Source organism: Sinohyriopsis cumingii, chromosome 14 (assembly GCF_028554795.1).
Source record: "Sinohyriopsis cumingii isolate HCF-2022 chromosome 14, ASM2855479v2, whole genome shotgun sequence".
NCBI lineage: Eukaryota > Metazoa > Mollusca > Bivalvia > Unionida > Unionidae > Sinohyriopsis > Sinohyriopsis cumingii.
Window position 1 is genome coordinate 66104084 of NC_142974.1, and position 13258 is coordinate 66117341.

General features: G+C 38.5%; 1 protein-coding gene across 1 annotated transcript in view; it reads right to left on the reverse strand.

Annotated features, from left to right (window-relative positions):
• Positions 1 to 13258, reverse strand: part of LOC149784031 (uncharacterized) — a 63134-nt gene that overhangs the window by 987 nt on the left and 48889 nt on the right. Inside the window, exons 4-6 of the mRNA XM_089932937.1 lie at positions 11867 to 11872; positions 7895 to 8380; positions 979 to 984 (exon numbers count right to left, since the gene is read on the reverse strand). Coding sequence (XP_089789063.1) covers positions 979 to 984; positions 7895 to 8380; positions 11867 to 11872 — 498 coding nt within the window. The remainder of the gene's footprint in view (positions 1 to 978; positions 985 to 7894; positions 8381 to 11866; positions 11873 to 13258) is intronic.

Sequence of the window (13258 nt, forward strand, 5' to 3'; positions counted from 1 at the left end):
GTGTGTGTGATTGATGTCCGACATTATATAGTTTGGGACTATATGTATGCCTTTAGCTCTGGCACTTCATATTAACCTCCCAAAACAATCTTGAGCATTGAATGACTAGGCACAACACTTATTTACTTTATTCCACAACAACGTCTTATCTCACTTGAAATTACTTACCACGAGCTGAAATGAGAATACACTGTCATTATTAGTCAAAATTGCATTATTAGTTAAAAATGCATTAAATGTAGAGCTCGAGGTAGATTCGTATGTTTCCTATTCAAGAGCAAGAACATGGCTGAATCATGAAAACATGCATAAATATTCTACTCGTTCCTAATTGTTGTTGTTGTTGTTGTAGGGTTTAACGCCATTTTTCAGCACACGATAGGCTATACACGGCGGTCAGTATTAATGGTGGAGGAAGAACCGAGGAAAACCCCGGAAAGAACCACCGACCCACGAGAAGCTACTGGCAAGATTTCTCACATACTCACATTAGCCGAATCCGAGACTCGAACACATGCAGACAGAGGTGAGATGGCAGTGATCCGTAACGCAGAGCGCTTTAGACCACTCGGCCACTCGGGGCCCCTACTCGTTCCTAAAGTAACAATAAATCATTAACTGTTTGTATTGAATAATGGCACTTTCTGTGCTGATAACTGATGTATATCATAAGAAAATCAGACATATAAATTGCAGTATAAACAATGTAGTATAACATACATGAGAGAACGCTTGAGGAACGATAACACGTGTTTACTCTAGAGACCTTTATTTCTGGTACTTGTCATTTACCGGTTCATATTAATCAACAGCACTAAATGTTATGTTATGCCATCCAATTATGTATCTGGATAGCAATAACTCCGCGATTTTACATTAACTTGTTCCAAATAATGTAAGCTAAACCTTAATATATTAGAATATGTACTGATTAACTTTATTCCATAACATTTGAGTATCTCAGTTAAAATTACTTACCAGGACCTGGAACGAAAATAAATTATCATTATTTACAAATTCATACGTGTTCCATAAAATATATCTCTAAAACATATAACTACCTCAAACTTAGGAACCATTTCAACAAAATTTACTAAAACGTTGATAACTTGATTGTATTATAATATGGTATTACGAAAATAATTTTTCGATATATGTTAGTATCACGTAAACAAAATAACACCTTGCATGCAATTAATCGCTGTATCGATGAAAATGTTTTTCCCATGAATATAAAAACAGTCATAATTGTGATTCCTTATAGATATTCTATTTCATCCCATAAGAGTGCTTTTTTTTCTTTCACTCACATCACTAATCCAACAGAAGGCTACTTCAGTGTTCGTTTGAAATTTAAAAAAAGTCACGACTCATATTGAGGTAATCTAGCAGAAGCGGGGGGCGACCAAAAGAAAAGGCGTCGACCCTGAGTGGGTGACCCTCCCCCCCATCAAGACCCAGTTTACAATCCAGGCCTTGTGAGAATGTTGAATTTACCTGTTGCAGTGCTGATTTATTGGTTACCAAGTGTAAATCTCAGACTTGTATGAAATCTTGCAGAAAATAGCAAAATGAGATAACCACGCCCAAGTGACTGATGTTGAATATACTGACATCATTTATGTCAAATCACTAGTGATTTATAGTTAAATCATTGTTGTATTAATAATATTGAGTGATTCGTGCGCCTAAATTAGCTCAACGACGACTTGATGCAATTAAAAGATATATTCCAGTCCTTGATTCTAGGAAACATCAGCTATAACAGCGTCAGGAAGCTCGTGTGGAATTTACAGAAGGTATAGGTCAGTTATTTAAACCAATTGTCGAACCATGCAAACATATTGTTACAGCAACTGAGGCAACACAAAAAACTCTTGAGACATTACCTGCTGATATTGCTGACCGTCTTCACCCCCTACCAGTATCAATTCAGCTACCACCCGATGTTCAACCACCACCACCACCAAAAGGTAGATCTAGCATAATATATAAATTTACTGAGGAAGATATTGCCGCGATCAGTAACAAAATATAAATAGTTGATATTGCCGTGTCTAGATATGGTGACAGATATAAATATGTAAAACCCGAATATGGTAACACTCTCAAATTTGCCGACTGGGTTAAAGATGTATATCGCGCCCATAATAATACTCAACAGATAAAATATAATCATGAAAAAAGAAGATGTGATAGCTGAATCGCCAATGATTCGAGATAACATTAATTCAAATAATACAATCGTTAATGTTGGTCGACTTGAAAATTTGATTGGAGGAAGACTTGCCGACAAAAATTCCCAAGAAAGCATCAATGAAGCAGCTGGTATTTGTCAGAGTTTATTTAGCGGTGGCGTCATGGATAGTAGCCTTTATTCGACATAAATCGATGAAAGTACCGACGATTACTACATTGATGGATCAATTAGATCGGCGATAACAAAATAACAGGATTATACACATTGCTCAACGTGGACATGCACACGTCAGAGTGATAAATTCACGATAACCGGTTTATAAAGCGATCTACGGAGATGGAATCAACGCTGTTATTCAAGGCTTATTCAGAAGGATAACCCGAAATGCTATACGGATTGAAAAACAATTATGCATGAAAGCTACAAAACTTATTCGTAATAAGGGTATTGACACTCTTGCAGATGTTGCTAGTAAAGCATTCTCAGCGATCACAATATTATTCTCATGATGCGCGTATACCATACGCTCGTGGACGAATCGAGCTACAAGTTCAGGATACAAACTGATATTCCTTTCCGGCCGAGGCATTTGTTGAGATCGAAGGTCAACGTTTGAAAGCAGATACTACATTATACGGAATTGGAGATCGAGATGATTTTGTTAATAATATGGTTATGGCGTTGATTAACATTGCCACGTACAGAATTGACGGAAAGAGTATTCAATAATTTCTTAAAAACGTGGACTTCGCCTCCACGATATTGGCATAGGTAAAATATTTCGATGGTTATTAAAAAGCCGCAGGTTCATCAACGATTTTCGCGAAAAGATATCGCGAAAGATAACCCAGATTACCCCGAGAGCAGTAATGTGAAAATGAAGGCCGAAACCGAAGTCGCATCAATGAACTAAAATTGCAATCAATGATTCTCAGCAAGTCGATCGATGTTGAATGACTATGAAGAATTTTTATTCAAATCTCAATGTCACATATCATATGATTCTTTAGAAATGATAGAAAAGGTTTTTACGGTGTTAAATATTACTAGTTTGAAAAGACACGCACAACGATGTAATCTGGCATCCTGCTGCTGTTGATGTAGGTAAGGTGATACTGGCGAAGCTTTCATTGTGGATGCCAACAATGACACCATCACTTGTTGAAGAACAGTGACTGCTATTTTTCATGGATAGCGGCAGTAATTCAACGATGTCGTGCTTGACGATGACCAGAGACAGCGTATAGAGTAACGTTGCTGGGTTATTCACATGCCAGATAGCATGACAGCAGGGAGTTTCAACACCACGACATATATTTATAGCGCTTCAGGAAAAAGCAAGAGGAGATTCACAAACACAAAAACTGAGAATACACGCAAATCCGGAAGTTCTGGTGTATTTCACCAACAATCAAGTTGCACGTGCATATGATCGGTTGATGACATTCATAAGGCACAATCAGAATGTTAATTCTGGTTTGTGGGTATCTTAGCTGGACTTTACAACGCTATAACGATCTATTATTTCTCATTGTTCATACAATCAGTCGTTGAGATACATTTTTGGGAATGAATAGGTGTATTACCGGCTAGTCCTATTGCTTACAGAGCAATTACTGTATTACTATCAGACAAAGCAATGTTGCTTGAGGGCGTTGCAGGACGAATGAGAGTCATTAAATGAACCAGTAGAATATATGCAATTTATGTAATTAGATCATTCATGATTTATAATAGTCATATCATCAGGTCAACGTTACTCTGGGCCAGGGTAAGAATAAAAAGCTGAAATCTTCATCAAACAAGAATTCTGTGTCAAAAATGGCTCTAAAATCAACGGCGGTGCAATGCCAATATAAGTCATAGCTGACTGTACGTCAGCTCAAAAACTACAATGGGGCCAAGCAATCAAAAACTGGCGTGCGACTTGATCTTTTCACGAATGCGATCAGTGATACAGCAAGAATCGGTGGTAGATTTCCAGTTATAGCAAAAATGTAAGCTCTGTTTGCAGCTGAAGCTCAAGCTGTTGCGAAAACGGCCGCAATCGGTCCCTTTTGAACAGCTGCCGGTATGGCACTAAAGAAAGCGACAGGACATCGTCTAAAGACATAAAAATGGACGGACTCAATAATTACCCGGAACACTGTACAGCCAATGTCTGAGAAGGCCTAGGGCTTTTTGCTATAACTCCCCATGACCAATTTTGATTTACTTGATACATCTGGTCGATTAAATATCAGAAACTTCAGATGTGTTTTCATGCGTGATCAGTCATCGGAAAAAAACTGGTATCATTAATCTCAATAACCGTTCTGGTCTCGGTACTCATTGAGTTGCAAGCGCTGTTTCAGTTGTTTATTTTGATTAGTACAGATTAGCTCCACCGAGTGATTTGTGAAACTATTGTGTCTCAACCGGTAACATACCAATATGTATCCAACATTGCCAATGCAGACATTAACGCATTAACCTATATGCAATCCAAAAGTTCTTGCTGTACTTAACTCCATGTCAAGTTCAACATCGCAGCCGCATGAAGTCGTGCATGAGAAAACTAGCAGATGACATGGTTTTAAACAGGTTTAATAATTTATAATGGTTGATATTACCTGAAGAGTTGCTACACGTTAGTTCCCATGTGACGTTGGTTTGTCCGCGTAAGTGACGCGAGATGAACTTGCTGAACGTATGAGTCTCACCGGGGTCGTCCAGTATGAACATGGTGTTTTTCAGGATCAGCAAGGACGGTTAAAGACGAGTTATATCAAGTAGGCTGTTATTTCCCGGCGAGTTGTAGGTGCAACCAGTGAAAATATCATGGTATTTACTGGCGAGGGGAAAATAAAAAAACTCTTTTATATCAATCTGAGCGATCCGCGAAGAGCTCCTTGGATATGTTCCTATGCCAGATGGTTCAATGACTGGTTAACTCGTCATGACTGGAAATATAATTGCTGGTTTGAGGAACTGAAATTAGCCGGTGGTGCTGAAACGAAGACGTACGTGGACCACAGTAACGCCACGATAATGACCCCTTTAACGACAACGACTGAGACATTAACCTTTTAGCGATCTGAATATGATGCTACTATAACCGTGTTTATGAGCCATGTCGGAAACTATCAGATTCTGTTCAAGTCACCTATCATTTCTGTGGAAAACTATTACACGCTTGCACAAAGCTCTCTGACATTCGCACACAAACTCAATGATCTAGTCTACCTTAAAACCTCAACTGAAACGATTAACAGAACGCTCGCAGAAACATCAGGATCATTTAAAGGATTTGATGGAAAGATAAACGAGTTACGAGTTAGAACAGAATAAAACAATATAGAGAACAGTGTAAATAAAACTGAACAAGAGCTCGGTAGATCAACATATCTAATGGATTTAGCTGCAGACAGAATACTATGAGGTTCGATTAAAAGATTACAGAGATACATTCTTAGATTACAGAGATACATTCATAGATTACAGAGATATATACAAAGATTGATATAATATCAGAGCACTAGAATAAATGATATCCAAAGCTGAATAAGGTTAACATTTAAAATCGTATCAAATTTCATTAGATGTGACAGATTTAAAAATATCTACTCCAATCGGTAAGGAGTTGTTTATCAATGGATATTTTAAAATATTAACCGCACATCTTTGTTATCAAATAAAGGATTATGATGATAATATATTTTGAAATAAAACATATATACCAGGCCTTGAAGTATCTTTTGCCGTGGATGGAGTTAGGTTGACTATTTCATCCGAACAAAACTATTTCAGGATAATGTTTAAAATAATGTATAAAGTAGAACCAATAATTATAATAGTTTATAAAAGAACTGATGTCATTGTGTTTGCTAGGATAATAGAATAATAAACATTTATGATAGAGCTACATCGGAGGCATCCGGGTCGTACACAATTCATCAGTGGACAGTTGTTTTCACAGGTTAACACTGGTCTACAACTTTTCAGAAGTTCTCTGCACAGAGATAAAATGTGCTATTTATTATGAATTATGATGTCATAAATTCAAATATGACAACTAAAACTATTGATTGGCTACTGTTAACAAGATATTTAAGTTTTAATACTTTACGTCTATGTATATTGTGTAGAGTTTTAATCATAACGTGTAAACCTAAGTACTTTCATGTGTTTATGGTTGCATGACATAGTATTTCACTTTCCTGTTTATGTAACACTTTTATAATAAAAAAACAGCAAAAGGGTCACATATATAAATTTTATTATAAAACAGAAGTTTATTCCTTACTCAGTGTCTACTCGTCTCTTGTATTTTTTAAATGTAGCATCTATTGTCATTTCCAGTAATAGTCTGCATGCATTGATTAGTCCCAGGCTCCAATGACTGTCAGAGTGGCCAATCTCTCTTGATGTAGTGCGAATCTCTTGCACGACTATCCCATTCGCAGAGAAAACAGCTGTACTTTGTGTATCCAGTCTGCAGACCAAGCAAGAAAGCAAGAACCTTCAATTCACCACGAAGCTGCCATTGATTTTGGTTATAGTTTATGCACCTCAAAAGTTGTTTCATGATTTCGTAGGCTTCCTTGGTATGGACTGCATGACTAAGTGGAATTGATGGCAAAACGCTGCCATTATGCAGCAAAACAGACAAAAGACTCGTCTTCGATGAATCAATGATTAGTCTTCACTCATCAGGATCGTGAAAGATGTTGAGGGCTGCCATCACAATATCGATGTTATTGCAGGCTACACGATCACCTTCCATGAAGAAGAATGGGAAAATATCATTTTGAGGGTCAAGGAATATGGAAACTCATTATCATCTGCCACGCAATTCGACTGCTGTAGTGTGGAGCTCAATAGCTCTGCCTTACTCATGGATAGTCCCAAATCCCTGACAAGTTGATTCGGTTCACCTTGTTTATGATGTGTGGTTCAGATGAGGAAGATGGGAGCCAAAATAAAGGTGATAAGCTTTCTTAACCATAGTGGTTATACTAAACTTTTGTGATCCAGAAGTCACTTGACCAGAAGTTATCTGCTTTGTTCACACAAGTATGAGGTGTTTCTGCTAATTTTTGTGCCATTTGCAAAATCAAACACTGACCGATAGGAGAACACGACATTGTATGGTGTCTAGAGCTGACATAGGGCATTTTGTTCAGCAGATTGATGTAAGCTCAGTTATGTTTGCATCATCCATGACTTCTAGGAATAGCATGGCGATATTCATATCATGAACGATGCAATATCAGCTTTAGGTTTCATCATTCATTGTTGTGGGGTGTATGGATCCGCGTTCACGTCGCGCTTTCAGTAAGTACTCAGCCAAGGCTCCGCCCGAGGCTGTGGAAACAAAGGATCCAACTTGCAAACCGAAATTCAGCAATGATACCCGGTCACGTACCACTACCAAGAGCAGCCCCCGACTTGCCAATGTCCGCTGACTGTCAAGCCATCTAGCCGGCCTTACGAGTTTTACAACTTAACGCCGAGAGTCTATCAGCAACCAAACGAACCATCATCAGCGCTATAGCCCACAGTCATAATGTTGACATAATATGTCTGCAGGACACTCACACGTAGCAGACCAGGTAGCAGGACAATCCAACAATGGAGGCTTTTACCTTATTTCGTCAACACCTGACTCCAAATTCGGCCGTGCTACGTATGCACGCTTCGGATTATTGATACCTGTCCAGTTTCCTCTACCATATTCTGCGATGTGGTCCAAGTAGGAGGGTACAAGATTATGTCTACCAACCGCTCTGAATCGTCCGCAAAGCAGATTGGACGAAGTACACTGAAATACTGGAGTGTAGCATAGTCACCATACCATCTCAGTGCATACCAGTCAAGGAGTCCTACCGCCGCTTCCAAAGAGCCAAACTCAAGGCAGTCACTTAGTCTGTCACTAATGGTTGTCGGCCAGTCTGTACATACTGTTGTGATGAAGAATGTCAGGCTCTTCTCCAGGCCTATTATGCATCTGGAGACCCAGACATAGCCGATCACCTGATCGATTCCCTGGACAATGCCAGGATCACTAGCTAGGAGGAAAATAAAGGAACACTTTACTTCACGCGCTCCAGCCGGAACTGCTAGAATTTGATTCAAAGACTTGGCACCACTCAGGAACCACCAGTTCCAATTCACCCTGTTGTCAAACCAATGCTGCAGCTAGCCACCTATTACAAGTGGAAAAAGCATCTCTGAAGAAACAGATAAATCAGCAGGATATGAAAACATGTAGCATCTTGGTCCAAACATAAAAAAGAATGACTAGCAGCTTTTTACACCCGCTTTGTTAGGGAAAAGTGCATTACAACTTATTGGCACCAGATAAAGATTATTGCGATCCCAAAGCTAGGCAAAGATCCCAACAATGCGGCGGGTTATCGGCCGATCTCCTGGCTTTCAGTCTCTATTAAGGTACTGGAGCGCCTGATGCTCCAAAGAATTGGTCCTGACATGGAGAATATCAAAACTGTTGAGCAGGCAGGCTTCCGGCATGGCCATAGCACTTGCGATCAAGTCCTTGCCCTGACTACATTTGATAAAAACAGGTCTCAGAGAAACCTTAAAACTGGAGTTGCTTTTCTGGATCTAACAGCTGCATATGACACGGTATAGCATGCAGATTTCCAGAGCATTGCCGCGCTGGAGAGTTGAGACTACTGAACTGTTCCTTCGCAACAGGCACTTCAGAGTTCACATCAGAGAGAGCTGCAGCTCGTGGAGGCGTGAGACTAATGGACACACAAGTTTGCTGAATGTCATTAGCTGTACCTGTAACACAATCAGGCAAGTTCATGTATGCAGATCACATTACTCTCGGGACCCAAAGTCGCTCATTTTCTTAGCTTGAGGAGGTACTGAAAAAGGACCTGGAGGATATTCCTGACTTCTTCAAGAAAAGGCGACGACAGCCAAGCGTAACAGAGACATTCTGCAGCGACTTCCACCTTAACTATACAGATGCGAACCGTGAGCTTTGCATCCTCCTCAACGAGCAGCAAATAAGACACGACCCGACACCACCATACCTTAGTGTGACTTTGGACAGATCCCTTATATCCTATAACCACCTGAAGAAAACTGCAGCACAACTTAGCACTCGAAACAATCTGCTTTGCGAACTGGCTTACTCAACATGGGACGCTAGTGCTCAGTCACTCAAGATAGCCGCACTGGCCCTCTGTTATTCGACAGCCGAGTATTGCGCTCCTGTCTGGGCTCGATCATCCAAGACTAATTGATATCCAGCTCAACACACCAATGTGCATAATTTCTGGATCACTACGTCCTACTCCATTACTGTTTCTTCCGCTATTTTGCAACATTCATCCTCCACATCTGCGACACCAGGAAGCAACCACAAAAGTGTTGGATAAGATCTATGCCAGTGAAAAACTTCCACTGTACATGGCCTTAACCTCGCTCCAGTTAGGTCGGTTGCAGATGGATATGACAGCTATTTTGTCATCAAAAGTTGAGTGGTCGGAGTCATCTATCTGTCCTCCAAGCTTCAGCCTTCACTCTCTCTCATATGTGGGGTGGGGTGAAAAGGAAAACTGAAATATGTGTCGCTAGTGGTGGACGAAAATATCGCGTGTTGAAAAGATATTTTGAAAAATGAACGCTGATGATGATGTAAAAATAAATGACACACGAGATTACATCGATGGTTGCATAAAAAATTATAATGTCGTATTAGAGAAAGTAGAATAATATAATGGAAAAATCTGAGAAATGATTGATGAATTTGTGCAACATACGATCTTCACAAACTAAGAGGCTAATTTAGTAGGTGTAATCAAAAACTTTCGTCTTAAAAAATATCGGAAATATGAATAGTATGGTGAATTTCATTATCGGTATTGGAATTCATGGAAGTAAATAATCTAAATAGTTTCGTTCTAGCAGATTCTTATACGGTATTATCAGTGACGGTCTTGTTATTGACCATAATAATTGAATCAAAACAAATAATCGTCTGCAAAAAACTTGCAAGCGATAATACACAGATAGAATTGCAAAAGGAAAAAGAAATCAGCAAACACAAAACACACTGAGAGCCGTTAAATCAATAAATTTAGAGACTGAAGAAACAAAATAATATTTGTCAATTGGAGCAGCTGGCAAATATTTTTATATTAAAAATATTCAGAACAGCTTGTCGCAAATTTTGTGACTAACTCAGAACACTCGAAAAAATTAATCGAACAATACAGTTTAATTACATTAATCAGTGAACATCTTTGCTACACTTTTTCATTGAAGCCTCTGATTGAATTTTGAACAAAAACATTAAAACATTTCAGTCCAGTTTTGCAGTTTGGAGACCGCGACGGCTGGCTATTTTTGTATTATTTTTAGTATTTATTTTTCGGGCCCAAACTGTAAAATGGGGCCATGTTGGGGGTGACTCAAGGTCGACGCCACGTTTTCGGTAGGCCCACGCCCGCATAATCATTCAATAGTATGATTACAACAACGATTTCATTGGAAATCACTGTCATTTGACATAAAAGATTTTAGCAATGTGACTTTTTTATAACTACAACGAATTGCAGGGACGTCAGTTTGACTCACAATTTAGATGTCTCAGGTCACGCGTCTGGCTTGACTAAAAGTAGCACAGCCTAACCTAAAAATAAAAGTGACGCACTGACCTGTTAACAATAACACGTGGCTCAAGCAAAATTAATACCGCCTGCTGTTATTAATGAGTTGTGTTTGAAATAGTAAATATTTCTTATGTTAGTGATGCTAGTGAGTTGAAACTGATAACATTCTCTTTCTGTTGATACTGACAAAATTATCACCGCTGGAATCTTTCATGTAATTTATTTTAGTTGTATATTCGTAACACAGACGGTAGTAACGTGGCTAGTGCCGAGGACAGACAATCCTTCGATTGACCTGTGGAAACCTAGTTAAGATTCTATCCCAGTATACGACGGATTAATATATGTCGGCGTTACTAAAGAAAACTTTTATAAATGGGATGGCGGTCACGAGCATTGAAAAAGATGAAAAATCATTGAAATGGATAATTGTAAAACTTGACCCAGGTACACATGCCTAGCCCCCTTCTCCGTACTCAAAGAAGAGTGTTCATTTTAAATCATCCAGGGTTCACTTAATGTGTGTGCTTGATCACAAATTAACAAATTCAAATTCAGTCTGGACAGCCTTCTGAATCTTTACAAATTTGTTCTTAAATTTCATTTCTAACTTAGCACTCCACTTGTGGGGTGGTGTTCACGCACAATGAAAATTAAACAAGAAAAAATCTACAATTATCCGAGAACGTTATTAAATAGATATTCAACAACAATCACTTGTGCGTGGCAATCTCCTTTTGCAATTTTTCCCAATTGTTCATCAATATTTATATTTGGTAACTAATAAATCAGCATTGCTACAGGTGAAATCAACTTGCTTATAATGCTCGAATTGTCAAATTGGGCCATGATGGGGGATTTCCCCCTCAAGGCTGACACCACTTGTTTGGCTCCCACCCCCAAACTTCTGATGCTAGTCTCATTATAACAAATCTTCTTACTCATCCACTTTTTGTTAAATAATACTGTCGGAATAATTCATAGCGTTGATTTAATTCCCTCCACAACATAGCATGACTTAATTGAATTTACTTACCAAGAACTGAAACGAAAACAAAAAAGACGTTGTCATTATTAATGAATAATTCATAGGCTGTCAGTACGACATTTGTCAGGAACATTTACATTCTTAAAAGTATGGAACAGTTGCGGTAAAATGTACTACAATGCTGATTCTAAAATCGTATTAGATTAAGATGATGACATGCTACAAGTTCGATATTTGCTATCACTTAAGCAAATCAGCAATTTGCATGCAACAAATCAGAGAACCGATCAAGAGAGAGCCAGTATTTGATACATTTTTAAGCAGGTTATTCAGCACCCATTACCCATATGAACATTTACTAATATCAAAATCGTAACAGCGGGCTATTTTTCAGTGTTCCTTCGAAATGTGAAGGTCATCATTAACGTATTGTTTTGGGGCAGATTTATCATGACAAAAATGTCTAGCGCATCCCCTAAATGTTGTCGGGAGACATCATAAGAGACAATATTATGTTTACTGGACAGAACAGGTGTAAATTGGAATGTATCGTCTTGATTTTTTAATCATGGGGGGGGGGTCTCGCAATTGCCCGAGAGAGTTATTTAATAGATATTCAACACGAATCACTTGGGCGTGGCAATCTGCTTTTGTCATTTTTATCCAAGAGCTCATCAAGATTTACATTTGATAACTGATAAATCAGCATTGATACAGGTAAAATCAACATGATTACAAGGTCCGGATTGTACAATGGGGCACTGATGGGTCGTTTCCCCCTCTCATATTCGACGCCCCTTGTTTCTCCCACCCCAAACTTCTGCTGCATATCTTATTATAAAGAAATGATCCTACTCGTCCCCTTTACGTTATATAATAGCTGTCTAAAAATTCATAGCGTTGATTTAATTCCTTCCACAACATAGCTATACTTAAAGGAATTTACTTACCAAGAACTGAAACGAAAACAAAAAAAGACGTTGTCATTATTAGCAAATAATTAATAGGCTGTCAGTACAACATTTGTCAAGAACTTTTACATTCTTGAAAGTATGGAACAGTTGCAGTGAAATGTACTATAATGCTGATACTAATAATCGTATTATATTAGGATGATGGCATGACACATGTCCGATATCTTCTATCACGTAAGCAAATCAGCAATTTGCCTGAAACGAATCGGAGAAACGTAGAAGGCGCCAGTATTGTATATTATTATACATGTACGTTAATTGTACATTTTTAAGCAGGTTATTCGGCACCTTTTCCCCAAGTGAACATTTACTAATATCAAAATCATAACAGCAGGCTATTTTATTCAGTGTTCCTTAAAATGTGAAGGTATTTATTAATGTATTTTGTTTTGGGGCAGTTTTATCATGACTAAATTGTCTAGCGCATCCTCTAAATGCTGTTTGAAGACTTCATAGGAGACAATAT